This window comes from Rhinolophus sinicus, linkage group LG06, assembly GCF_036562045.2.
Source record: "Rhinolophus sinicus isolate RSC01 linkage group LG06, ASM3656204v1, whole genome shotgun sequence".
NCBI lineage: Eukaryota > Metazoa > Chordata > Mammalia > Chiroptera > Rhinolophidae > Rhinolophus > Rhinolophus sinicus.
This window is the reverse complement of record NC_133756.1, coordinates 109017515-109044541: the sequence shown is the minus strand read 5'-3', so window position 1 is coordinate 109044541 and position 27027 is coordinate 109017515. Positions and strand designations below refer to the sequence as shown.

Genomic DNA, 27027 nt, shown 5'->3' with positions numbered 1-27027 from the left:
AGCACAAGTATGGATTTCTGATCGCAAGGCCCTCACTGAGAACGCTTGCTGGAAGTGGTCTGCAGATGCACCCAGACTCTGAAGGCTTGGGCCTCCCACCCCAGGTGCCTCAGCTGGATACCTGAGTGGATTTTGTCCCCAGTGACTCTCCTGTGAGCCTTATAATGCTACGGATTGCCCTGTCTCTGGGTTTCTGTGAAACAGACAAGAGTTTAAACAGCGACTTGGTGCTTTACACACAAGCTTTCAAGCTCCAAAGCAACATTACAATTTTAAGCGCAAACCAAACCTCTGGCAGTGTTTACTTCAAACAAGTACAAATGCCAAGAAAAATCAACAGGATGAAGCAGATTGGATCAAATCGAGGCCTATGGCCTGGAGAAACACGCTTCTTGGCGTCTTCTCAGAATGCCAACCTTCAGCATTTCCCCTCAGAAGCTGTTGTTATTGCTTGAATAATCATGTTAATAAGTGTGAGTAATCTGTGAGAGACCTGAGTCAGGAGTTTTCAGGCCCAGGTTGGTGCCTGGGCAGTGCTGCATAAGTCTGTACACATTGGGGAGGCAGGGGAGGTTTGATAGGAAGTGACCGTTAATCAAAGGAGCCCTGGAGGGAGACTGATCTCTGTCTGCTCAGAACCTAGAAAGAGACAAGGCAAGAGGCTGCAGGCAGTTAGAATGTGCTCGTGGTTGTCTCCGTTCCAACATAGGTGGTAGGGAGAGTGGGAAGGGCATGAATGGGGAAGATACTGGAGAGGACAGACCAAGTCACAGCTGAGGCCGGGTCACTGAGGCTCTGGGAAATGGGGCCTGAGTAGGGCTGGTTTGGGATAAGGATGCTACATACTGAATTGCAGGTCCTAGGGCCTGGCGTGGGGAGATTAAGCACTTGTCCAAGGTCACCCAGCCAGTAAATGACAGGACTTGGATTTTAACACAGGGAATTCCAATTTGGAAGCCCAGTGCTTTCAATTCCTGTGCTCTCCTGCCTCCAAAGAGGACAGAGACCCCTTCTTTGCACATGGATGTCTTGTGGGAAGTAGCTCATTAAGAGGAACAAACACATTAGAAACCTAAGTCAGAATTTTCTAACGCTAAGGCCAGCCCACCTACAAAACTGCCTTTAACTTGCAGGGAATGAAAACGTGAAAGAACCAGAGCAATACTCAGGATAGGAAAACTGGGCAATGCGGGGGTCGGGGTGGGCTGTTTGTGTTCCCAAATTCAAAGATACATCAACATGTCCTTGACGAATTTTTTTTAAAAGTCCCCAGCCCCATCCCAGACCCACCGAATCAGGCTGTATTGTCTGCAACGTTCCTTAGATGATTTTGATGTGTCTGAAACCACCCTCACGATAAAGATAATCTGAGGGAAGCCTTAAAAATAACTGGCAATGCTAACTGAGGAGCGCTGCCTGTGAGATGCCTACGCCGTGCCAGACGCTGTTCTGAGGGCTGGCTAGAAATGATTTCATTTCATCTTTAATGTGAAGATTGCAGAAGAAGAAAAGGAGCCTCCAAGAGGCTCAGCCCCTTGGCCAGGGCCCCACGGTGGCTGCAATGCTGGCTCCGGCCCACCTGACACTAAGGTCACATTGTGGACTGGATATTTCGAATAAAGATGTGTTTGAGAGACGCTGGGAGCAAGAGTGTCCAGCCCAGGAAGAGCACCTTCCTGGGAGGGCTGCTTCACCCGGGCCTCACTGCTTGCTGGGGTGGCGGGGGCGCAGTAAGTGGGGAAGCTGAGAAGCAAAAAGCAAAACCCCGACAGCCGGGTGCACTGGGACAAAGAGAGCTCTGCCCAGCTGGGTACCTGGGACTTGCTCACCTGTACCTGCTTATGCCTGTTCCTCACACCAGCGTCAAGCAATCCTGTCCTTTCATTTTGACAGGGTTTCCTGAAAACAACACAGACTTTAAAATCAGTCCTTAGGGTTCCAGTCCTGACTCTACTGCTAACTATCCTGCTTCCCCTGGGACACTGGTCTCCGTATCTGCCAAATGTGGAGCTGCCCTGTGCCCCATCCCCAAGGCTCCTTCCAGCACCACATGCATTGATTCTCTGTGACAACTTGTTGGACCCACCTGCAAAAGGGGTACTAAGAAGATCAAGGACAGAACTGCCCTCTGGGGGCCTCAGGAGCACAGGAGGGTGAGCGATGGTGAAGGCAGGAGGTTTCCTTCCGGGTACCCCAGGGTGCTGTGCGGTCACATGAACCCCTTTGGGCTTCACTCCTCTATGAAAGCCCAGGCCCTGGAATAAGGCTCTACAGATGGGAGAGGCAGCAGGAGGCGTGGGCTTTCGGGGTCCTCAGGCTTCTCATTCATGAGTCAGTCACCACAGCCGAATGGCAGCACTTAGTCACTCTCCCCCCAAGCACCACTCAAGCCCCAGTGCCCAGGGACGCAGAGTCAGGATGTCGTGGGTTCCCACAAAAGAATGCTGTGGGTCTCTGATATGCATTCCTGTACCGACCACTGGGTCACCACCAAGCACCGTGTGGCCTGGCTGAGGGTTTGCTTCCTTACTCTTCAGCCACAGAAACTCCTCTCTACAAAATATAAGGTGGCTTTACGGTCTCTAGTTGGCTTCTTGACACACAGGAGAGACGTGACCAAGGACAGACTGATGTTTAGTCACTTAGCATGTACCAGGCACCTTTCTGAGGGCTTCCTGGTGTTAACTCACTCCATTCTCAGAACAACCACAGGAGGGGGTACCAGTGTTAACCCTATTTGATAGATCAGGAAACTAAGTACGACATACTTAGACCATCTGCCCAAAGTCACATAATTAAGGGAGGCAAAGCCAGAATTTGAGCCCACATGATGCTGGCTCTAGGGCCCCTGTTGTTAAATGCCATGTTCCACTGTTTACATTTAAAAAAACTAGAATATAAGGGCATGGAGGAGGAAATGTAACAAGGGAAATAAAAGGAGACAAGACGTTGCGATCTCATTGCTATGGGAGGGGAGGAAGTAAGTAAGGGCGAGGAAGGTATTTGCACAGGTATTGGGGATACAAATCCAGGTTGATCCGACACCCAAATGCATGCTCTTCCCCAGGCCAGAGGGCAACAGAAAATGGTGTTTGAGCTGCCCAAAGGAGGAAGACAGTATGTCCACCAGACATATGATGAAAAGTTTTGTAAGAAGTACCTGCCATGAGCCTTAGGGTTTCCTAGGCACGAATGAAGATGGGAGGAAGTTCAGGGAGGTCCTTTCACGGGGTGGAATGGCTTGAATGAAGGCAAAAAGGCAGAAAAATCAAGGCACTTTCAGGAAGAGTGAGGAGTTGTGTTTCCCTAGGTCATAGGATGGGTGAAGGGAAGTAATGGGGGGAGCCAGACTGATAGGTCTGATCACAGGAGGCCTTAAATGACAGGCCAAGGAGGTTGAGTTTTATTTGTCAAGCAATAGGTAGCAAAAGCTATCTTGGGGCAGGGTATGTGGCCGACTGAAATGAGAGAAGAGCAGCAAGCCTTCAGGAGGGTGCTGTAACAGACAAACATGCAGTGAGACCTGGACTGGGATGGTGGCACCAGAAATCCCAAAGTGACAGATACATTGGGAAGGAAGAGTCAACAGGACTTTGGGACAGGAGACATGTGAGGGCAGAGGGCAAGGGACAGAAGAAGTCAACGGCACAGAGGTGCCTACGCTGAGTGTTTGGCAGAAGAGGCAGGAAGGAGGTGAATTTCGTTGGAGACAATTCGAACCCTGGAGATGCAGCAGATCCCAGCGATATGGCAGAAAAGACGGGCTGCGCGGAGGCTGGGTGGCTCCCAGTAGAGAGGACTGAGGCCACTGGACAAAGGGAAGCCAAGGAATAGTGCAGACAGGAGAGAGGCACTGTCTACTCCACCAGGACCCACGCCTCTTTCTCCTTGTTAGATTGCGGTTGCTGTTTAGAGAAGAGTGGTTAAGAGCGCGGACTCTGGAGCTAGAGTGCTCTACTGTGAATCTCAGCTTTACCACCCATCGGCTGTGTGATCCTGAGCAAGGGCCTTAATTCTGTGCCTCAGTTTCCAATTCTATAAAATGGGAATAATAAGAGTATCTGCCTCCAAAAGTTATTGTGAGATATACAAGAGTTAATACATGTAAAATGCTCAGAGCAGTACCTGGCACACAGAAAGTGCTGTGACTAGTGATTGATGTGACAATTAATGTAAGTGCTAACATAAATAGCACTTCACATTTCCAAGCCATATTTATTTGCCATCGCACTGGGTTATCATGGTGATGCTGTGATGTTACATCCCACCATCTAGATGTGGAACCCGGGACTCAGAGCTGTTAAATGATGGGCCCACCTTCAGGGGCAGGGCTGAGATGACAGCAGGGCCACCAGCTCACATCATTGTGCAGACCCTGTCACCTTAGTGCCTTTGGAGTTCAAATGGGAGGAACAAAGAGGAACCAGAACTTCCTTCTCGCATTTATTCTCCACTGACCCTGATATGTTCCATTAATTCAGCTCCCAAATCCCACTCAAAATGCACCCCTGTCCTTCCATTCCAACACACAGCCATTTTGGGCATGAGGAAGGGAAGGAGGGAGGAAAAGGAAGAGGAGGAAAAGAAGAGGGAGGATGGAGGTGAGAGTCCTGAGAGGTGCTCAAGAAGTCTCTACCTGGTCACCCAGAAGTGAAGGCCCCGATTTAAATTCCCCCAAATGAACCAGGGAGCATGAAAGCCAGAGCCTTGAGGCACAAGCGTTTCTCCACAGGAGTCACATGTGAGTCACCTTCACTCCTGCCAGGTTCGCGCCTCCTGACTCTTAAACTCAGCCGCCCGGGCAGCTATGAGGCCCCACACCTGCATCCTGACTGCAGCAGCCATGCCAGCTCGTTGGCAGCATGACCTTTAAATGCAAGGCTCCCCAGTTTTCTCAGCTCACCATCAGATCCAGTGCTGACCTGCCTCTCAGCAAAGCTGTGGCTTTGGGTTTGAAATAAATGATTGAACCTCTCAAAGTCAATTATCCAAATGACTAAGGGTGACTGGTAGCATTTGGAGTATCTTACCCAGGACAGGACATTGTCTATCACACATGAAGGCTCAGGTTAGAGAGAGCATCACATTCATGGTCTGAAAAACGGTCCTAGGTTTTGTGTTTGTTTTTTATTCCGAAAAACAAGGGGGGCATAGAGAGCAACTGGGTTATCCATTGTCGTCTCTCTGGGAAACCTTTTGGCAAGGTCCTTTGAGCACTATCCTTGGCTTGGCTTGTTCCCTTAGGACAAAGTGAAACTGTGACTGACGATAAGGAATGATAAAAGTTCATTTAGACAGAATTCACCAGGGCAATTCTTGAGGGGTGAGATGGTATCTTTGCTCCATTCTGAAGGTCACCCGGCACTGTTAAAAAATCAGGCACTGCTCGTGGACCTGAGGCATGATAGCTTTGCAGGTGACCTTAATATGTCCCCCAAACGGGGAGGCCTTGGTGACTGGCCCTATAGTTCCCTTCTTCCTCCTCACTAACCTCATGACGATGAATATTGCAGGTTGAGGACTGTGATGGGCTGACTGTTTGTGTCCGCTCCAAATTCACAGTTGAAGCCCTAACCCCCAATGTGATGGTATTTGGAGGTGGGCCTTTGGAAGGTAATTAGGTTAAGATGAGGTCAAGACAGCAGGAGTCTCATGCTGAGGGTGCCCTTACAAGATGAGGAAGAGACCCCAGAGTCCCCTCTCCCCCACAGGCACAGGCACCCAGGAAAGGACATATGAGTGCACAGCGAGAAGGAGGCCATCTGCAAGCCAGGACGATGGCTCTCACCAGGGTCTGACCACACTGGCCTCAAGAACTATGAAAAAGACTGGCCTTAAGTCCCCCAGTCTGGTATTCTGTTATGGCAGCTCGAGCTGACCGAGACAAGGACTTTATAGATTATAGGGAACCTGTGTCACTTTCCAGAATAACTCAGTGATGTCATTATCCCCATTTTGCAGATAAGGAAACAGATTCATGGCGGCGGGGGACCAGCAGAAGCTGGTTAAATGGCGGAGCCTGGATTGGAACCCTCGTCTTTTGACTTGACTGTTTTCCTCCCTGGTTCTTCTGGGGCTATTTTATTTACCCTGGTCCCCATGTCCCAGGAAGGTTCGGGGCTCAAGTTCCCACAGTGTCAGGCAGAGGAGGCAGAGACCACTTACCAGCCCACCAGGGTCACTGGGAGGAAACTCGGGCCTTTGCAGAAGCCTGAAGCTTCTGAGGAAGTTGAAGAAACAGGAGGCAGGTCCATGCAGTGGTTAAGAGTGGGGGTGAGGCGAGGGAGGGCTGTCCTGAGACTTTCTGGGTTTAATTCCTTATAGGTCCTTAGGCATAGCTACTAAATTCTCTTCACCTCAGTTTTTCTTACCTATAGAGTGGAACTAAAGACGGTATTTGCCTCAGGGTTTTTATGAAGCACCAAATGAGATAACGACTGTGAAGCACTTTTAGGACGCTGCCTGGCATAGTAAACACTCATGAAGACAGGGGTCAGGTCATGACCTGGACTTGTGGTTGAGCGTTGCCCGACCACTGCACCAGCACTGACAGAGTGACAACACTCCCCACACCCAGAGACACATGGTAACATGCACGGGCAGCCATTTCTTCCTTCTTCCCCCACCCCATCCGTTCAGGTTGCAGATGGGGAAATTGAGATTCAGAGGGGATAAAGCAGTCAAGTAGAACATGCACAAGTCTAGAGATCAGAGTTGCATTTGTACTCGGGCTTTTCGGTTTGCTGTCTATGTGATCTTGGGCGAGTTTCTTAACTGCTCAGATTTTCAGTTTCTTCTTTCTATAAAAAGATGGATTGATAAATGACTACCTCAAAGGGTATTGTGGGGATTAAATGAGAAAGGTAAGTGAAGATGCCCCTTAAGATATTAATGTCTATTTTTCTTTAAGTGCCTTGCTTATAGTGACACAGCAGAATAAGCAGCAGAGTGGGGTCTGAAATCTAGGCTGTCAGATGCCATAAAGCCACCGGAGTGGATTGGCGGAGGAAATGAGAAGCTAAAGATCTGTGTGCCAAAGGATATGCTGTTTACTTGCCACTGTTCTTCCACCTACATAAGGAATAAAATAAGTATAAAACGGAGTCCAAAACGAGCAAATCACTACTGGTGTCTGTATCCTGCCTTGGGTTTCAAGACTAACAGTGGTTGCGTCTTATCCATAACTAATGGGTATGCAAGCACATTTAGTGAGTGTTCATGAACTCATTCAATCAACAAATATTATGAAGCATCTGCTCTGTGTGTGAAGCACACAGACTCTTGGAGCTATAAAAACTGATAGAACAGTACTGTCTGTGGGGGATCCTATTACGGTGGGTAAGGTAAAAATAAAAGCAAAAAAAAAAAAAAGACACTAATCACAGAAGTGTGATAAGAGTCCTGACAGTAGAATAAACATCAAGACACAATGGAAAAAGCCTATATTTGGTCTGGAGCTGTCAGGGAGGATTTCCAGAGGAAGTGGTATTGGAGCTGTCAGCGCTAAGAGGAGGAAAGGGCTGGCAGGCACAGAGACCTGGAACAAGCAAGAACTCGTGTGCACTTGAGAACTGTAACAAGTTTGCTGTACGTGGGCACAGGGCACGTGGCTGGGAGCAGAGCTGACACTAGACTGAGTGTCCTCTGGACCAGGGTCTGGGACATGATGCAAAAGAGCCTGGATCCTGTAGTATAGGAGGGAGGAAGCCACAACGCTTTTGAAGAAGGGGAGTGTCTGTGTTTTTAAAATTTCATCTGGTGGAGGTTGGAGTAGAAGTTGGACAGGAGGCAGGAGAAAGTGGAGATAAGGCAATAAATAAAGAGGCTACAGAAATCTCCAGATGAGAACAGATGTGACCCTGAACTCTGTGTGTGTGTGCACGCATGTACAGACACACAGACACACACACACACACACACACACACACTCACACACAACCAGCTGCTTCTGCCTTTACTGAAACACCTTGTCATGAATCACAGCGGCTTCCAGCTCCCACAGGAGCCCCCCAGGCCTGGCTGCTTTCCCTGGGCGGGGGTGGGGGGGTAGGGGGGGGTTACTTCAGATATGCCCTATCCTCTTCCTTCTCCGCTGCGGTAAACCCAAATGGCCTTTCATTTCCAGACCAACCTCAAACCCAGAGTTTGAGGTGATTAAATATTGCCTGTGAGGTTGTGGTACTAGAAACTTCCTCCCAAACGGTGTAAGTACAGGGAGTTCTGCGTGCCCGGACACACACAGCACACCCAGGCTTGTGCAGATGGAGAGCACAACAGCTGCATTTGTTTCTGCAATCAGACCTTTCAATTAACATGGCAATTACGGCTACCAAGGGAAAGGGAAATCAGCATTTACTATTGATTTTTATAAACAAATGCAAAAAAAAAAAAAGGTCACACCCCACAGCACTCACCGAAGGAAATAAGTAATAGTTAGTGTGCCTTCATTAAAATAAAAGCTCTTACTTGGAAAAACAGACAGACACTCTTGTGGAGAGTAGAGTGAGGGTGGATGACACACTATCTTTCAAATTTCTGGAACTCTCGTTAACATGACTGACGTCAAAGCTGGTAAAGGAGCTAACTAGCATTTACTGGTGCCTACTATGCATGTGTCAGATACTGGGTTAAGCAAGCACTTCGGATATGCATGTATTATCTCTTTTTATTGTCAAAATGACCTTCGAGGTTGGAATTGTTATCCTCAGTCCCTAGATGGAGACTGCAGGCAAGAAAGATCAAGTAGCCTTCCCCAAATCTTACAGCTAGTAAGAGGCAGGGGCAGGATGCAAACCCATATCTCTTGCATACCAAAGCCTGAGCTCCTTCCATTCCCTTGCTTATCTCCTAATAGAAATGTGAACAGCTGCACGCCACAGCTGGCTGGAAAGCCCCGAGGAAGAAGTCACAGTGCCCATTTCTTATCTTTAGAGGTGGTTAGACTGGAAAGAGCCTTGGATGCAATCAAGTCCAATCCCCCAGAAACAGACCTCAGAGATGGGCATGGATCACTTCCCGAGGTCCCAGAGCTGGGAAGGAGGGCTGCCAGTCTCTAACTAAGGTCTCCTCTCCCTGGCCGTGTTCTTTTCACTGCATGAGGCTGAGGTTTCCCAACTCAGGCATTAATGGTTCCCCACAGAAGTTTGTTGTTCTTGCTGTTTCTTTAATAATGAGATTTCTATTCTCACCTGAGTCTAAGAGGAGCTGGAAAAGTCATACCTTTTCCTCTAGCAGATTTACTCAGTGGAAACGCATGAGCTAATGTACAAAATCTGCTTCCACAAAATGCTACAAGAGAATGAGTAAGGAGTGATTAAATCACAGCAAAATGATTTTATTTACAATCAGTGTTCAGTGTCTTGAAACACAAACTCCCACCCAAATATTTATCCCAAGGATAAACATGTCCCCCACGTGTTGCCATAACCGATTCCGCTGGCACAAAAGCACATCCTAGCACCAGTTTCCAGGATATAAAGGATGACATTTATAAAAAGGCCTCACAGGACAACACTTGTGTGGCGACTCCGGTCTTAGAGAATCCTGAACCTGAGCTTTCTGTTTGGTCTGGATTCAACGCTAATTTTCTCTCGAAGGAAAAAAGAATTTACAAACTCAGTTATGCTGAGACATAACTCAATGATGTCTTGAACAGACATAGCCTCTATTTTCTACAAACCGAGATGCTCAATGGAATAAAAATGAAGTTCTACCTTCAAACAGAACTTCAAAGAAAGAAACCTGAACATTCTTTCAAAGTAAGCTATAAACAGTTTTACTCTAAGAGTTATGTGGTTCAAAGTCTCTAAGACAGGCAGATAATTGGGACACAGTCTTCTCACTATGCTTGACACCAGTGGGTGACTGAGGGCAGGGTGTGGTAGGTAAGATGGGAGAGAATTTGAGTGAGTGGAGCTGATGGGACTCAGAACCTACTTCTGGGCATGTGACCTGAACATCTACTGGGAAGAGAGAGTGGACGTGAAACCAGAACCGAACTTTGGCCTCAAAGAGAAACCTTAGCCACCTATAGGTTTCTGCTCCAGTTTCTACCATTTCCCTACTAGTAAGAAGGTGGTACAGTTACGTGATAACCATTTAAGAGGTCCCTGATTTAAAAAGAAGAGACAACGAAATCAAGACTGCGTAACGGTCTTTTGGTGCAGGCCAGACTCCTGCATGGACATTTCCTGGTACATTGGATCTTGTAACAGGGAGGTCAGGCTTGGTGGAGATCCACAGAGCATTTTAACTTCTGGCATTCAAGGCCACCACAATATGGAAATAAAAAGAGTATGGAGTTTCCCAAGCTAAAAGGCCTCTGGGTCTTATTTCCTTGTACTTCAGGAGCCCTGTGTCCCTCAAGCAGCATCTAAACGGGCAACTGCCAGAGTCTGCAGAAGTAAGTGTCTGCAGTCCCAGTGTTTCGGGCAATAGCTTTAGTATGTGACTACCATGTGCTCCAGTGACACTCCCTGGGACCACAGACTTCTTGTCCTGACTAGGCAGGCTTCAACCATCCAGCCCAGTTTGGTTTTCTTTTTTTTTTTTTTCCTTTTTTTTAAATTTTATTGGGGAAGGGGAACAGGACTTTATTGGGGAACAGTGTGTAATTCCAGGCCTTTTTTCCAAGTCAATTTGTTGTCCTTTCAATCTTAGTTGTGGAGGGTGCCGTTCAGCTTCAGGTTGTTGTCCTTTCACCCTTAGTTGTGGAAGGCGCAGCTCAGCTCCAGGTCCAGTTGCCGTTGCTAGTTGCAGGGGGCACAGCCCACCATCCCTGTGGGACTCGAGGAATTGAACCGGCAACCTTGTGGTTGAGAGCCCACTGGCCCATGTGGGAATCGAACTGGCAGCCTTCGGAGTCAGGAGCATTGAGCTCTAACCGCCTGAGCCACCGGGCCGGCCCCTGGTTTTCTTAAGGAGCTACTTTACCTCGTCAAGAGATGTCAACACCACCAAAACAGTAATGCTTCAGAGGGACTTAGCGGTCATTTATTCTGATCTCAAATTATCTCTTTCACCTATTGCAGACCTCAATCTCAACTCTTCTCTGTCTTCTCTTTCTTTGTGCTATGTTATGCTCTCCAACAAGTGACACACAACCCTGTTCTTCTTGGCTTCCAACACTGGCCCATCTCCCCATTCAGGTTTTCTTCTCTCCTTCTTGGTTTGATGCTTCTACCATTGATATTCCAGGATACATTCCTCCCTTTCAACTCAGACCCCAGGATCTCTTCTCTAGGATGTTGCCCTTTCCCCACATACCCCATACTTGAGCTCTTAGACCTGAAAGGAAGAAATGGGGAAGAAAGTGTTTCTGACCCCTTAGAGGCTAACATTATCAAGTTGGATAACTGGGGAGCCAATTCAGCACACATAATCTCGTCTCTGTTTCATTGAGGTCAATGAAAGGCATACATTAGTACAACCCAAAAGAATGAATGTGTAATATATATTTAAATTAATTATAATTTTTAGTAACTCTTATTCAACTTGAATAGGCTAAACAGCATGTCCTGACACCGAGTAGAAAAGAAAAAAGTTGGAAAAAAGTCTCCTAACTCACTTGACAAGGAAAATGAGAAGGCAACAGTAAAATTAACAAAACAATTTAAGAAATTTAAGATAGAATTGTAACCTAAGAACCAAAGGAGAGTACTTCAGAAAAGGTTATTTGACCAAAGAGGTGAATGTAGCACTGTCTGAGTGAGCTGATGGGAACTACACTTCAGAGGCAAAGCCAATGAAGTAAATACTTCCCCCGTGGACCAGACGGTAGCACCTACGAGTACCTCAGATCTACAAACCACCAGCTAAATGGATGCAAATGTGTTTACAGCCTTCCTTCTTTGAAGCAACAATGTTATGAAATGTTTACAGTGTTAAGAACCCATTATAAAAATTCACTCTTTTGAAGAAGTGAATTAAAGATGACCACTGCGGTTTCACTACATAGAGTAAGTTGCCCAAGATCAAAGACTTGGGAAACCTATGGTGTAAAACCAAAGATCTTTTACAATTCTGCAAGAGCTATAAGACCTACTTGTATTTTGGAAAATTTGTTTTAATTATCAGACTTTCTATGACGTCAGTTGCTTCATAACTAGAGTTATATCACGTGACAGATGATCTCACCCAAATGACACCCAAAAATGTATGAAAACCAAGAGTTGGCTTACTAATGGTATTCTTGTTGTTGATTCTATTAAAACTTCATCTCTTTTACAAATTTTTAAATAGCTTTTTACCTAGACAAGCAGCTGATACTGGGTTGAATTAGCCAAGAAAATCATTCCTGCAAGCTTCTGATTTTCTTTTTTCCCTCTCTAGGAGTCATTGTTCATAAGACAAGCCAGGACTCAGCAAAGAGACAGGCAAGCTAAAATTCAATCCAATGGTGAGAGTGACAACACTTTGCCCAGGGAGGGCCACGTTTGTGAAACGTTCCTATTGCATGAATTTCAAATCCTTGTTTCTTTTCCACCTAAGTCTTATAAAAAGAGAGGAAGAAAATAAATTTTAAAAAAGGAAGGAAATTCTCATCTAGAAAATATACTTTCTAAACTATGAACATTCTTTCTGTGTTCAATGGAAAGAGTTATCAGTTTTCCATGAAACTGAGGAAAAACCTAGAAAAAGAAAGAAGTCCCTTGAGCTCCTATGGGTATGATAACAGTCTCACCAGGTCTTTGTGAGGGGGGCAGTGATGCCAGCTACTGCATGGAAGGGTGGGTAATGTCCCCATAATGACAAAAATGCCAGCTAATGTGACCATGTACTCTTCACTTTGAGATATAAAATGTGTATCTCCACTTTCAAATATAAAATTAATACCAGAGTGTTGCTTTGTGTGAACAGAACCAGAACAAATATGGTTAGGTAGATAAAGACCAATGATACCAATATTCACAATAAAATACTTCAAATAAAGACAGCCCAAGTCAGTAAATCCTCGTATTTTCACCAGTACCAAAATACTCCTTAAGGAATTTCATGTTTAGAAAAATCTTGCATTTGTAAAAATTAATTTATTTTTCAATGTCTAAGACACACACAACTGCCAAGCAGAACTTCTGATACTTGCATGCGATAAACGGTATTAATAGTTTTACTTTGTTTAATTCTAGGCAAACACTAAGGAATGCAATGTCCTGGTTAAGCTGTGTAAATTTATGATGGATACGTATCAGGTTTCCATTAGATTTTTTCTGAATATTGACAATAAATCTTGAACTCCTATTACTGCTAGTATGGAGCCCAAGGAATTCTGGGACAAAAATCTCTGCTTCCTTAACACGTCTCACATCTGTGTCTACCTCACCATTGGCCATGCCAGGTCCTCCTCATCTCCCTTATGGGAACTGAATTTCTTCTTAACTAGTCTCCCTGACTCAGCTCCTGTCCCCTCCATGGGACCAGAGTGATCTGTCTACAGCTAGAAGCCCATAATGTGACCTTCCTTACCTTCAGGACGAAGGTCAAACTCTTCACACAGGCAAAACGCAGCCCCAGACCCCCACCCATGTCTGACCCCTGCCTTGCTCTCCAACCCCATCACTCCACATACTCTGTCCTCCTTCAGACTCACTCCCAGCTCCTCACATACCATGCAGTTTTGCTATATTTGCTTGAAACATCTTCCTCCCACCTTGTCTGTCCAGGGAATCCCTACATAGCATTTAGGTCTTAGCACGGACACACTAAGAAAAATAAGCAGTTACCTCAAGAGAGAGGTCAGAGTAGAAGCTCCTTTTTCTTTATGCAACACAGTAGTTATGTAATTTAATGTAAGGATCAAAGGTCACCCACTTTAAGAAACCTCACCTTTTTTTCTCCCCACCAGGGTAAAAATTACTTGGACATCATTAATAACATACTTTTAATATAATATAAAACCTATTATATTGCATTACATTTATGAGCTTGCAAGTCCGTCTTCTCTTCTGAACACTAAGTTCCTTGAAAGTAAGGACCATGACTGAGTCACCTCTTTATTATTCAAACCAAGCACAGTGCCTGGAACACAGTAGGTGCTCAATAGATGCTTGTTGAAGAAACTAGTGAACGGTCTCAGGGAATCTGGATTGAGGCTTGCTACTGCCCCTTACTCTCTGGGAGACCACGAGCAACTCCCTTGAGCTCTCTGCGCCCCAGTGTCCCCCATAGAAACAAAGGTAATAATGCCTGCTTCACAAAGTTTTTGTGGGGCTCAAATGAGATCACCAATTGAGAAGCATGTCATAAGCTCCAAAGGCAAAACACAAATATTCTATTTCCTCACTATTATGAGATATGCTGAGGAAAGATAGAAAGTAATTGCAATAAACAGGGGTGGTAGCTGCGTGAAGGTGGGAGTCATGGGCAGGGAAAAATACAGACCGAGTGCTGGTGACTCTGAAGAAGAAAGGCGCAGGGGACACTGTCGTGTCTGTTCTACCTTCAAACTCTATTTCCAATTCAACCCTTCTCTCCTCTGCCTTGCCACCCGCCACATCCCAGCCTCAACCTTCTCACGGTCCCACTGCTATAGAAGCCTCTAATGGGTCCTTCTGCTTCTACTCTTGCCCCTCTCCAATCTGTTCTCCACACGGGAGCCAGAGACATCTTTCATTAATGTAAACCAGACCTCATCATTCCTTGCTTAGAATGATTTAATAGTGTCCTGTTTTTCAGTGGATGAGACCTAGCCCACATCCAATGGACTCCAAGGACCTACATGGTATTGAGACCCCTGAGCAATCTCCACGCTGAGCACAGGCAATTCTCCCCTGGCTCCTCACACTCCTATTGACTGCCTGTTTGTTGTCAGTCCCTGCCATGCCGAGCTGCCTGTTGCCTCCAGGCTCTACCTGTGCTGTTCTCTCTTACTGAAACTCTTACTTGGCTTTTTTTCCTGCTGGCTCCTTTTTTAAAGTCTCTTCTCAAATATCATCTCTTAAGAGGTCTTCCCTTACAATTGAAGTAGACTCTCTGTTCTTCTCTCACACTGGACCCTGTTTATTTCTTCTCTATCACTGATAACCATCTGTATAATTTTGTTTGTTTACTTAGTTACTGTTTTGCTCACTAAATTATATACTCAGTAAGGAGAAGGATCATAGTCGTCATGTTTATTTACTATGTTAGTCCCAACACCTACCAGTGCCTGGTAGAGAGTAGGTGCGCAATAAAAATGTGATGATTGGATGAGTGGACAGATGGACAAACAAATGAACAGATAGATGGATGGACGGTAAAAAGAGACGGCAGGGAAGTAACTAAAGAAGATGAAATCCACATCAAGAAAGCAGAACTCTGTAAGGTGACAAGGTCTACTTAGGTTGGCAGTCCTTGGTAGTCTAGGGCTACCATGAAGACCCTTGGGATGTCTTGTGTAGAAATCTATAAGGCAGAGGAGGCCATGGAAACAGGACATAAGTGAGCTGTATGCAAAATTTACCTTCTCTACAAGTTCTTCTCTGCTTGGGACTAATATATATATATATGTATATATATATGTATATATATATGTATATATATGTGTGTGTGTATATATATATATATATATATATATATATATATATATGTATATATATATATAAAAACACACATATATATACATATATATAATCAGAGTGCCTGAATGGTAGGTATTATATAAGTGTTTATTATTATTATATCTAATATTATTATTCCAGCAATTATGAGTGCCAGAGGAGGCAGGTGACTCCCAGAGGAGGCAGTTGACTGGCAGAATGTCACAGAACATTTAACAGCACAGTTAACTGAAGAACAGCTGAGGCTGCTCAAGAGCCTGCCACCCTGCAGCCGAGGCTGGTTACTGGAGACAGGGCCTCCTTCTGCTGGGTAGGCCCTCCCTCCTGGCACCACCTGGTTGGCTGCCCACCAGAACCCATGCCATCATCTCCCACAGGCATGGCCAGGCAGCTTCTGAGGCGTCTCAGACGTGAGGAGAAGCTGCTGCCAACTCTTGGAGTGTGAGTACAGGGGAAATCTTTCAACTCTGACGGGCAGATTACAAAGCCTCTTTCTAAAAATGGCTGTTAATAGGTTTTTCTCCACATCATCTATCTTTACTCCCGCTTTATCAGGTGGCAACTGCATTGCTAGTCACTGTCCTGTGACCCGAAATGATTTCACCAGTCAAAACAAATAATTATGGGCTAGAAGAGACCAAAAATAAAAGAGATAAGAAGGGAGAGTATGACACGAGGGCTGAGCTTTCTGTCAAATGGTTTGTGGACTGTCTTCAAGATCATGTTACTGCAGAGAAAAAATAGAAAGCCTGAAAGGAAGATGGGAGTCAGGAGCATGTCCATTCATCAGAAACTGACACATAAGGACTGACAGCAGGAGCTGCATTAGCAGAGGTTTGGGTTTGCAACATATGACAATGTTTAATATTAAAGCATCTCCTTTCTATGGAGAGACTGTAATATGAGGTCAGACAATTAAGTTCGCAAACTCATCCTAGAAAAAGTGCTCGTACCTCATTGGTGAATATCACTACAGTGATGTTCGAAGTACTCCCCTTGGGAAGCTATGCACTGACGTCAGCACTTAGTCCACCTTTCAAAGCAATTTTGGAACTCTTTTTCTGGAATGGCCATCAGAGCTGTCATCATACTACCCTTGGGATCCTGAATGTCATCAAAATGTCTTCCTTTCAATATTTCCTTTATCTTCAGGTAAAGAAAGAAGTCACTGGGGGCCAGATCAGGTGAGTAGGGAGGGTGTTCCAATACAGTTATTTGTTTACTGGCTAAAAACTCCCTCACAGACAGTGCCGTGTGAGCTGTTACACTGTCATGACGCAAGAGCCACGAATTGTTGGTGAAAAGTTCAGGTCATCTAACTTTTCCATGCAGCCTTTTCAGCACTTCCAAATAGTTAACTTGGTTAACTGTCCAGTTGGTACAAATTCATAATGAATAATCCCTCCGATATCAAAAAGGGTTAGCAGCGTCATTGTAACAAGTTTGTAAACTGTCAGACTTCGTATAAAATATACTGCAAAAGGTTGTGGTATTGAATTAAATAAGTTAAGGTATAGAAATTGCTTAGAACAATTCTTGGCACATTTTAGGTCCTGAAAAACAATGCTAGTTCTTATATTATTACTTGAATTCCCTCCAGAAGGCATTCCACTCCTGAAGGAAATTCAGTATAACAGGAATCTGGGTTGGGATCCTCAATATCTCCTTCAAACACTAGAGGAAGAGGAGATGGAGGCTGTCTACCGTGAGAGAAGACCCAGCTCCACTTTAGTCATGAGGGTACCTGGCAGTCTGTCTCCTAATGGGGAAGTCACCGGACAGCTCAGTAACTCAGAAGGGATGTCTTCTTGTGCAGGCATCAGCTCCCTTTTTCTGTTTTGTGAAAGAACCAAGCAAAACAAAACAAAGGAACTAAGAGAGTCTGCCTTTTCCAGGCTTTCACACTGTAGAGGAGTATGTGTCAGGTTCAATTAAATATGGGTTCCTTGTAGATCTACTACCAAACAACAATACAGAACCCAGACAAAATGCTTTCCAAAAATCATATTCTCAAGTTGCTCATCATTGAACACTATCCCCTATGGAACCTCTAGCTCTCAATATCACTTTTAAAAGTAAATGCAGCTTTGCTTTTTCTCGTATTCAAATTCCTCAAAAGCTGATGATCTTTCCATCAAAAATCCCTCTCCTCAAATGACAAAGTACGTTTTACTCTTTACTGTGTCCTTTTGGTAAGAGCTGCGTTTTAACCAGGCTGCCAAGCAACCATTTGGGTACAGAATGAATGCATGCTTTTAACCGCTGACCTCAGCACCCCCAAAGTAGGATAGCCCTCAGATTTTCATCACACAATCATAGAGCATCTTTTGTGCTCTGCATCAGAGAGGCAGTCAAGACATCACCCCAAAGGATTTCCCAATGTACTTTCTACACATCAAAGTGAAGGTTTGGAGGCTGACTATAATCTATGCCTTTGCAAACAAAAGCGCTGCACATTAGTGACCCCTTTGCAATGGTCAAATGAATCAAAAGGCCTTTCCCCCCCTCTCACTATGACACTGGCATTTGCAAAGAAGAGGGTAGATGATGAAAGAAAACTTTGGGAGAAATGACAAAAATGCAAAGTAAAATAAAGCCATACCCCCGAGAGCCTACAAAGGCCTGAGAGAAACTAAAAGAGGGAGAGCAGAGATGAGTCTGGAAAAGTATCCACAGAAACAGAGAGAGCCCAGACTCAGATTCGCTTCAATTGCAGTTGGCCCAACTCTGAGTCAGACAACAGGTATTTCTGTATGGGATCTGCCCTCTGAGCGGCTGCTTACATAATCTAGATGTTGTTTACAACTGTTTAGAACAAGCTGCAGGCTCCTACGTTAACATTTTATTACATGAATCTGAACATATCACCCCTAGAAGATATAACTAATTAAATACGGGCAAACCTGGAAATAAAACTATTTTAGAGGTATTTCCACAGGGTAAGAATGCCACCCCTGTGTGACAGAGGGGTCAACTCCCAAAAGTTGGTCTGAAGGTTATTTACTTGGCTCTAGAAACTTAATTCACAACATACACTGTAACCTAAAATTGAAAAGACAATGGAGCATTAAAGAAAATTATATAGAGAGGAAATAAATCTCCCATAATTCCACTGCCTTAACACAATCAGATGCACACATTTATTTCCAAGTCTTTTTACAGAGTTACATCTTTTTACGGTAACACTCATGGTTATAGATTCCCCTCAGTATTTTGCATTTTGAATTAAGCATTCATAAACATAAGACAGCATTTCTGAGATCTTCATAAGATCACATAAATGCTAATGTAACACATAATATAGTTTCTTTGGAGATCAATTCAACTATTTATAATAACACGTTTATGAGGAAATACTCTCTGAAGATCAACTTCGGGTTCCAGGAGTAGCAAATCTCCCTGCTGCGCTTCGGTCATCCCATCCTACACTTCCTTGCTTTTCCTGACCCTTGGGAGCTAAGGTGCTTCCTGGTATAGTGTCTTCGTCGACTTGGGCTGCTATAATAAAATACCACGGACTGGATGGCTGGAACAGCAGAAATGTATTTCTTGCAGTTCTGAAAGCTGGAAGCCCAAGATCAAGGTGCTGCCCAATTCAGTTCCTGGTGAAGGCCGTCACGCTGGCTTGCAGATGGCCATTTTCTCGCGATATACTCACATGGCAGACAGGAAGAGGGGGTTCTCTCCTGCCTCTTTTATAAGGCACTAATCCCACCAGGAGGGTTCCACCCTCATGATCTAATTACCTCCCAAAGGCCCTACCTCCAAATACCATCACACTGGGGGTTAGGGCTTCCACATATGAATTGGAGAGGCACCCTCAGTCCATAACATGGTTTCCCTTGTCTGTAGTAGGGGTCCTTCAGGAAGGGGGAATTAGCAGTTCAGAGCAGGCATGGGGGCCCCCAGGACTCAAAGTAGAGGGTGAGAGTAGACTCTGGTCTACTCCCTACGTATCCTCCTGTTGTAGTTTGTTTTCTGTGGGCATCATCTTCCATCTCTGGTTCCAAGTTACCACCTATGTCTGCTGAATAGGGCCTCTTTCTTCCCCAGGCTTGGTCTAATGCTGGTAAAACTGGAAATAACAAAGTGTGAGCATTTTTGAGTTGTGCTTCTCCAATCGTCACCCTAAAGTGGAACTTTGGGCACACAAATGGCTTATGGGAGATTTACGCACACTTTAGGTATAGGTGATTCTGGGCATATCCACATCACAGAGGGGGACACTCGGGGAAGGGAGGCACCAGGGTGAAAGAGGAGGGCGAAAGGGAGGGATGAGAGAAGGAGCCTCAGAAGATGTCTCTCTGAATGAGTCATTCATTCAATAACTGTTTACCGATTGCCAACTATGGACCAGCCACTGCTCTAAGTCCATCAGATACATCAATGAACAGACAAAAATCCCTGCCTACATGGGGCTTACAGTATAGTGGGGAAATACAAACAATAAACAAGAGACACAGTAAGTAAGGAAATTAAACAGTATGTTAGGAAGTATCAAATACTAGGGGGGAAATGTAGATCCTACTAAGGGTGACCAAGAAGGTGGAAAGGACTGTTTATGCCTTTATATGGGGTGGTCCGAGTAGGTCTTATCAAGAACGTGAGAAGCCTTGAAGAAGGTGAGGGAGTTGACCACATGGCTATTTAGGGGATATGTGTTGTAGGAAGACAAAACGGCCAGTGCAAAGACTCTACACAGGAGTATGCTGAGAGTGTTGTAGGAACAGGGAGGAGGCAGAATGGCGTGGGCAGCAAGTGAGGCTGAGGAGCAGAAAAGATGGGGTCCGAGAGGGTCAAATCATGTAAGGCTTTGTAAGGACTCTGACTTCACAGGGTTTTGAGCAGAAGAGTGATGTGATCAGACTTAGTTTTGAAAGGATCATGCTGGCTACTGTGTGGAGAATAAACAAGAAAAGCATGAGTGGAAACGAGGAGACCAGCATGGAGGCTGCTGCAGTCATCCAGCAGAGACATGTTTGTAGCTTGGGTCAGGGTGGGACCCATGGTGAGCAGGGCTTGGATTCCAAGATCCAAGAGCAACAGAATTATCTGATGGATTGGATACGGGGTCTGAAAAAGAGAGGTTAGGGATGTGTGCGAGGGCTTGGGCTCTCCAGGTGTGGTTAACAGTCACAGACGAGGTGAAAAGGAACAAGGCTGGAAGTTGGGAGACCAGTGAGAAGGTTTCTGCATAAGCTAGACATGAGATGATGAAGGAGTGAATAAGGCTGGTGGTAGTGGGGGTGTAGAGAAATGGATGGATTCTAAAGGTTGGGGTAAAGTTGACTATAAAAAAATTAAAGTTTCAGATAAGCATCTGTGGCCGTTTCCCAGTATCCATTCTCTCCCTCTTAATATGTAGAAGTTTTAGCTAAATACATGTAATCCCACTAGAGATTACATTTCCCAGGTCCTCTGGCACCCAGGTGTGGCATATAAGCAAGTTCTGGCCAATTGGATGTGAATGGAAGTGATATTTGCAATGTCCAATTTGTGCCCTTCAAAGACATTTCTCCTTGCCTCTGGCTTCTTTATGGAATTGACGGTAGAGGCTAGAGCAGCTACGTTGGCCCATGATATGTAAACGCACACTGAGGATGGCAAAGCAACAAAATCCAGCCACATACCAACCTGCGACTGCCTACCCAGACTTGTTTATAAGAGAGAAACACATTTCTATCTTTTTGAGCTTCTGTATTTGGTGTGCATGCTGTTACAGTTGCCTAACCTTTAGCCTAACTAATACAAGTTCTTTTAGCTGTTCCAAGCACAAAGCCCTAACACCAAATGTTATCAAACCCATGAAGCCAGGACACTACTCAACAGGAAAGGGTTTAATTCCAACCTGCCTCTGCTTGTCTGTTCTTAAAATATCTGAACAGTATTTGAGCTTCAATGCCCTGAGTCACTGCACAAAAAGTTCAAATCTAGAGTAAACTGCTGCATATGGAGGTAATGGTTACTGAATAATCCATTACTTCTTTTTCGATCACGGAGGCCCAATTCAACATCACATCAGAAGCAGTCTTCTCAGGAAGACGTATCATGTTATCCATCTTTGGGGCAGAAAACAGCATCACTAACAAACTTCTAATTCTCCATACAACCCAGCCATCATCTTCTGATTGATCGATGAGCCAAGTGTGTGATGACAGACTCTCCCCACCAAAAGGAGACAAGATCAAGTTCTAAGCTGGCACTGAACAAAAACATATACTTTCATCAAAGGCAATTCCTAACCATGTGGGAGTCTAATAAATCACCACTGAATACAGAAGGGGTTAACCTGAAACCTGTGTAGCCTCAGACATGCAGCCAACACTGCAGCGCTGGCCACCAAGCCTTTACACTTTCACTGAGGAAACACATGGGCAGGTGGTCACCTGTGTTGCCTTGTGCTTTCTGGGGGCCCTACTACACGACATGCGCTGGTCCTTAATCACAGTGATTTGACTAAGCACCCTTTTCATTCATGCCCCCCCCCCAACTGTCAAGCTCAAGAGGAAAAAAATAAAAACAACCTACAGACAAGCAGGTGAAAGGTGAGGGTCAGTGGAATTTTACGGTAAAAATCGTTGGCATGTGGGTCAAGGGGGGAGGCTGATGCCCTCTGGGAAATCACACACGCTTTCAGTGGAATACCCTGAAGTCTGGGAAGATTTAGGTTAAGCAAGTGCCTTTCCTCCTAATGGGTCATTTGTAGTCATTTCTTTTCTTTTAGTCATTCTTCTTTTAGTAGAGATCATTTAAACAGCAAATATTTATTGAGCATCACAAATCAGACAGAAAGAATGTCATGTGACAAGACAGAGTCTCTGTCCTCAAGGTGCTTAGGGTCTAGTGTGAAAGGCAAACTTAACAGTCATTATAACAGGGTACTTATAACAGTGCCCAAAGGAAACACACACAAAGTGAGGGGACTCACATCCAGTTTGGGGAGTGGGAAATAGGACAGCCCTTCCCCAAAGAGGCTATAGGTAAGCTGAGGCCAGAAACATTTTGAGGGCCCAATTCCTACATTAATAGAATGGGGATGATACCTGCCTATGAAGAATTCCCATAAAATGGGGTGATAGTTGCCTGTTTAATATAAGTAAAATATGGCTGATATCTTATAATGTGTAATTAAAGATTTACTCTGTTGCCACAATCTACATGGACAACAGATCATTACATAAATTTTAGAAGAAAGGCAGAATATTAATAAAAAATGAAATAGAAGTTGATGGATTGGTGAATTTGCATCATTCAGAAAATCTAGACTCCTAGATGGAATTCGGATCATCGAGTTCCATTTCTATCGTCATTAAGAATATTTCTAAGTCGGTCAAAGCAGATGTGAATGACAATTTTCACTGCTATTCAGTAGACTCAAAATCAGGAGGTGGGCTGCTTCTGCCCATTTCTACAACCATTGACAATCTCTGTGGTCGCTGAACTTTCTCAACCTGTCTCTTCATCTGAAAATCAGATGTGGGATGAAAAGGATGGTTCGCAAAAACCTTTTTTAATTACAATTCACAGTGAAAATTGGCATTTTGCTAGGTGACCTGGTACAATACTCATCTTCATTAATTTTAATGCATTTGCTATTTTTTACTTTAGTCTAATCTATTTCTTTAAAATAAAAATGCAGGTTAGACCCCTAAGCTAACTGCATGTCCCACAGTGACTTGTATTCTGAGCAGTTCCAGGCTAGGTCATCTCTAAAGGCCCTTCCAACCCCGATTCTGAGAATTGTCAACATGATCATCTAATATTTAGCGCTTCACAGTTTTTAAAATGATTCCGCAGGGGCTATTTTCCATGATCCTTACAGCAGTGGGATGACATGGGCAGAGGAGGTCATGAGATTCATCACAGGTTACCTGGCGAGGGTATGACAGAGCTGGGGCTGGACCCCGTCACTGCACAACAGCAGCCATTTGTCGCTCTTCCTCTCTCAGAGACTCCCACCTCCTGACGACACTCTGCCCTCAAGCTTCAACTTAAATGCCTCTCCTGATATGTCAAAATTAGGATGCAAATCTAGTGAACACATTCCAAGAATGCAGTGTTAATTTTCACGTTCACGCCCTTGCTAGATCCTTCAGAAACTACCTCCTGCGGGCCACACTGCATGAAACTAATTCCTGCCCTGGAGGAGTTCACAGTCTTGCAGGAAAAATATTCACCCACAGACTCACCCACTAAGCACAGCCCCCTTTCAAAACTGCCCTTCTCTTGCTTTCTCAGTGACAAACTAAGTTGTTCTGTTTAACTCAGCAAGTCTCCCCATGTGGCTGATGGACAGCGCCAAGCTTCAAGCCTTCCTTGGAGACTCCGAGGGCTGGAGGGTCAGCAGGACAGCAAGAGGGTAGCATCCCCAGTGGAAGTGAAGAGCATGTGCAGCAGCTCCCAGGCAATACAGCTTCCCCTCTCTCCCCAAGGGTGAAGGGGGCCGCCAACAGGCTCTCCTGGCATCAGCCTAGATACCCTCCTCACTCCAAATTGGCATAAGCTGACTTTAGAGATATAAAAAATTTGGTTTTAACATCATGAAAAGATCAGGTCGCCTAGATTTATGGACAGTGTGTCATTTACATTATTTAGGAGGAAAATTTTACCTCAGGGACTAGGGATAGGGGCAAGAGTGCTTTTAGGGAGCCATAACCTAGGGATAAAAAAAAAATAGACATTTAAAGGCTTTCTTTATTGTTTTAACTATTCACAAGGCAATAAGTGTTGATTGGTTATATGCCAGTACTTCTAAGGCAATTATTGTCAAAATGATTGGAGTCTCTAGTGGGAATTTATTGTTTTGCTTTCTGGCATCCATCCCACCTCCCTCTGATGACAGCACACAGATTTACTGTGGGGGAACCACATCCCTTTTATTCTAAACCAGTTGGTGTGGGTGGCCCTACATTAAACTCTGTCTTTCACTCCAGGGGTGAGCTGAGATCAGATCTGGATTCCAGTGGCAGAGCTGCCAGAACTAACTAGTTGGTGACCTTGGGCAAGTTCCCTTTGTCTTTTTCCTCCTCTGTAAAACGAAAGGTTTGAATTAGGATCTCTGATGCCTCTTCAAGGCCTCAAGATTCTACAATTCTAGACTTTCCTGTCCCTGCTCTCAAATTAATCTTTTTCTCAGAATAATAATAATAATCTCAGCTGACATTTGCTCTCACTGGGTGCCAGCTACCTCCATTTTCTCTTTAAATCTCACATTCCTGAGACAATTGTCTCTCTTTTAAAAATAAGGGAGCTTGACTGTTAGAGGTTAGAGGACCTGCCCAAGATCAACAGAAGTAGCGAGTATCAAGGGGAGATCTGCCCCCGGGTCAGACTGGCCGTGAGAACCTTAACCCAGTCAGTCTACATTGTTCTCACAGAAGAAACTGGGCTCTCCGCATTATCGGTCAGCTCTTTCTAAGCAGAAGAGGGGTAGGGGAAAAAGCCAAACTGAGTTCCATCAAGCCCCTGCAAGGCAAAAACGGAAAACCGCTGGAAGGGCGCCGGGGAGGATCCCTCCCAGGCCCAGGAGGCGGGGCGCCGCCCTCCGCCCGCCACGGGATCCGGGTTTGGACCATCCTACCCTTGGGGACCGTTACCTTGTTGAGATGCGGGTTCCTGGTGACATCATACCCTCGCTTCTTCAGGGGTACGGGGCGCACAGGGCCAGGCTTGGAGTGGCAACCTCGGGCGGGTGCGGAGGGCGTACAGCGCGGGACGGCTCCGCAGGCCCGGCTGGCCAGGAGAGCCAGCCTCGGGCCGGTGCCCAGCGCGGCGCCCATGGTCCTTCCGCAGACCTGGCACCGGGGAGAAACCAAGGTCAGGGGCGCCTTCCGGCCAGGCAGGCCTTACGCGTGCTGCTGGGCACTGGGCCTGAGCCCGCGACACGTCCTCAGGGAAAGGGCAAGGGGGTCCCGAAGGGTTAAAGGCGCCAGCCCCGCCCCTCCACGGCGCCACCTGAGCGGCTTTCTGTGCTTGCGGTGCGCAGGCCTTGCCTGGCGCCCGGCAAAGCGAAAGCGAGCTCAGGAATCCGATTCTGTGCGGGTGACAGCTGCGCCACCCCCGCCCTCATCCCCAAGCAGAAGAAGCTGCTGAGCGGCGAGGAGTCCCCGAACCTCCAACCCTGCTCGGTGGCTTGCCTCGGCCCCTTCCTTCCCCAGCCCACCTGCACTGCGCCCGAAGCGTGATGTCTTCACCTCCCAGCTGCGGGGCAGGCGGGGCGAGGCGCTGCGGGCAGTCGTTACCCTCCTGCCAATGGCTGGACCGCGCGCCAGCGGCCGCGAGAACGCGAGGCTGGTGCTTTCTGGAAAGAGCGGTCCCCGAAACCTTTGTTCCCAGTGCGGGGCTTCCCCTGAGGACGCGCGTGGAGCTCTTCATAATCGCGTGCACGTGCCTCTCCAAACACAAAATGAAGCTCAGAACGGCCCCAGGAGCCTCTCCATCTTGAGAAGCTGAACGCACCCAGGGGATTTAGCATTTAGGGATCAACATACTCTCCGACTCTCCACTATTCAGGGAAGGCCCTGGCCCCCGGGATGGGATTCAGAGTAGAACTCCTCAGACACCCAGGGCTCAGTGTTGTGCTGTGCTGTCCAGTAGAACAGCCAGTAGCTACACGTGGCTCTGTAAATTTAAATGGAATAATATTTAAAATCCAGTTCCTCAGTCACACTAGCCATATTTTATATGCTCAAGAGCCACTTGCACATAGTAGCTAAGGGACTGGACAGCACAGGCATGGAACATTTCCATCTTTGCAGAAAGTTCTATTGGTATCGCTGATTCAGATCTGGTCCACAGTTACCAAGAGGGCTCTTGGGGACCCTGTGGAGCCTGTCATGGACTGTAGGGACTAAACAGGGGCCTTGAGGGTCATCTAGTCCTGAATTTAACTTTACACTTTCTTCATACAGTAGCCAAAAGATTCCTTTTGAAAGCAAACACTTCATTGTGTGTGGAATAAAAGCCATTCTTTTTGGTGTCTACGCTTATCCCGTAGCCTGGCTCCTGCCAACTTCTTCAGGTTCATCCTACTCCATTCTCCTTCTCACTGAGCTCTGGCCATGCTTATTCCTTCCTGTGCTTCCATCCCATCCAGTTCCCTTCCACCTCAGGGCCTTTGAACGTGCTATTCCCTCTACTTGGGATGCTCATCCTGTCAGGTCTCCACTAAGTTGTGAACTCAAAGGCCTTTTGTCCACTCCAGCCATGTTGGCCTCCACGAGGGACTATATAGGGAAGGTTTTTTCCTTCATAGAAATTAAAACAGCCAGTAATTAACTCTAATTGTTCATTGTCTGTCTTCCCCTAAAATGCAAGCTTCATGAGGAAAGGCTCTTTGCCTATAAACCCCTGTGTCCTCACTGCCTAGCTCAGTGCCTTGTTCATAGTTGCACAATAAATAGTTGTTGAGGGAATGAAAGTAAGTGAAAGCTACTTTTATAGGGGTTGTGAACCCTCAGACTGACTTCCAGACAGATGACACGGTCCTCTA

The 27027-nt window shown here is 45.7% G+C and overlaps 1 protein-coding gene across 2 annotated transcripts in view; it reads right to left on the bottom strand.

Annotated features, from left to right (window-relative positions):
- ME3 (malic enzyme 3) overlaps positions 1-26060 on the bottom strand; it is a 174180-nt gene extending 148120 nt beyond the window's left edge. Inside the window, exons 1-2 of one of the 2 annotated variants that reach the window (XM_019739628.2) lie at positions 25699-26060; positions 25133-25330 (exon numbers count right to left, since the gene is read on the bottom strand). In XM_019739628.2, the coding sequence (XP_019595187.2) occupies positions 25133-25315 (183 nt within the window). In that variant the 5' untranslated portion in view covers positions 25316-25330; positions 25699-26060. Of the gene's footprint in view, positions 1-25132; positions 25331-25648; positions 25668-25698 lie in introns of those variants that run through there. The other variant, XM_074335628.1, reaches the window with a different exon arrangement.
- Between the last annotated feature and the right edge of the window lie 967 nt (positions 26061-27027).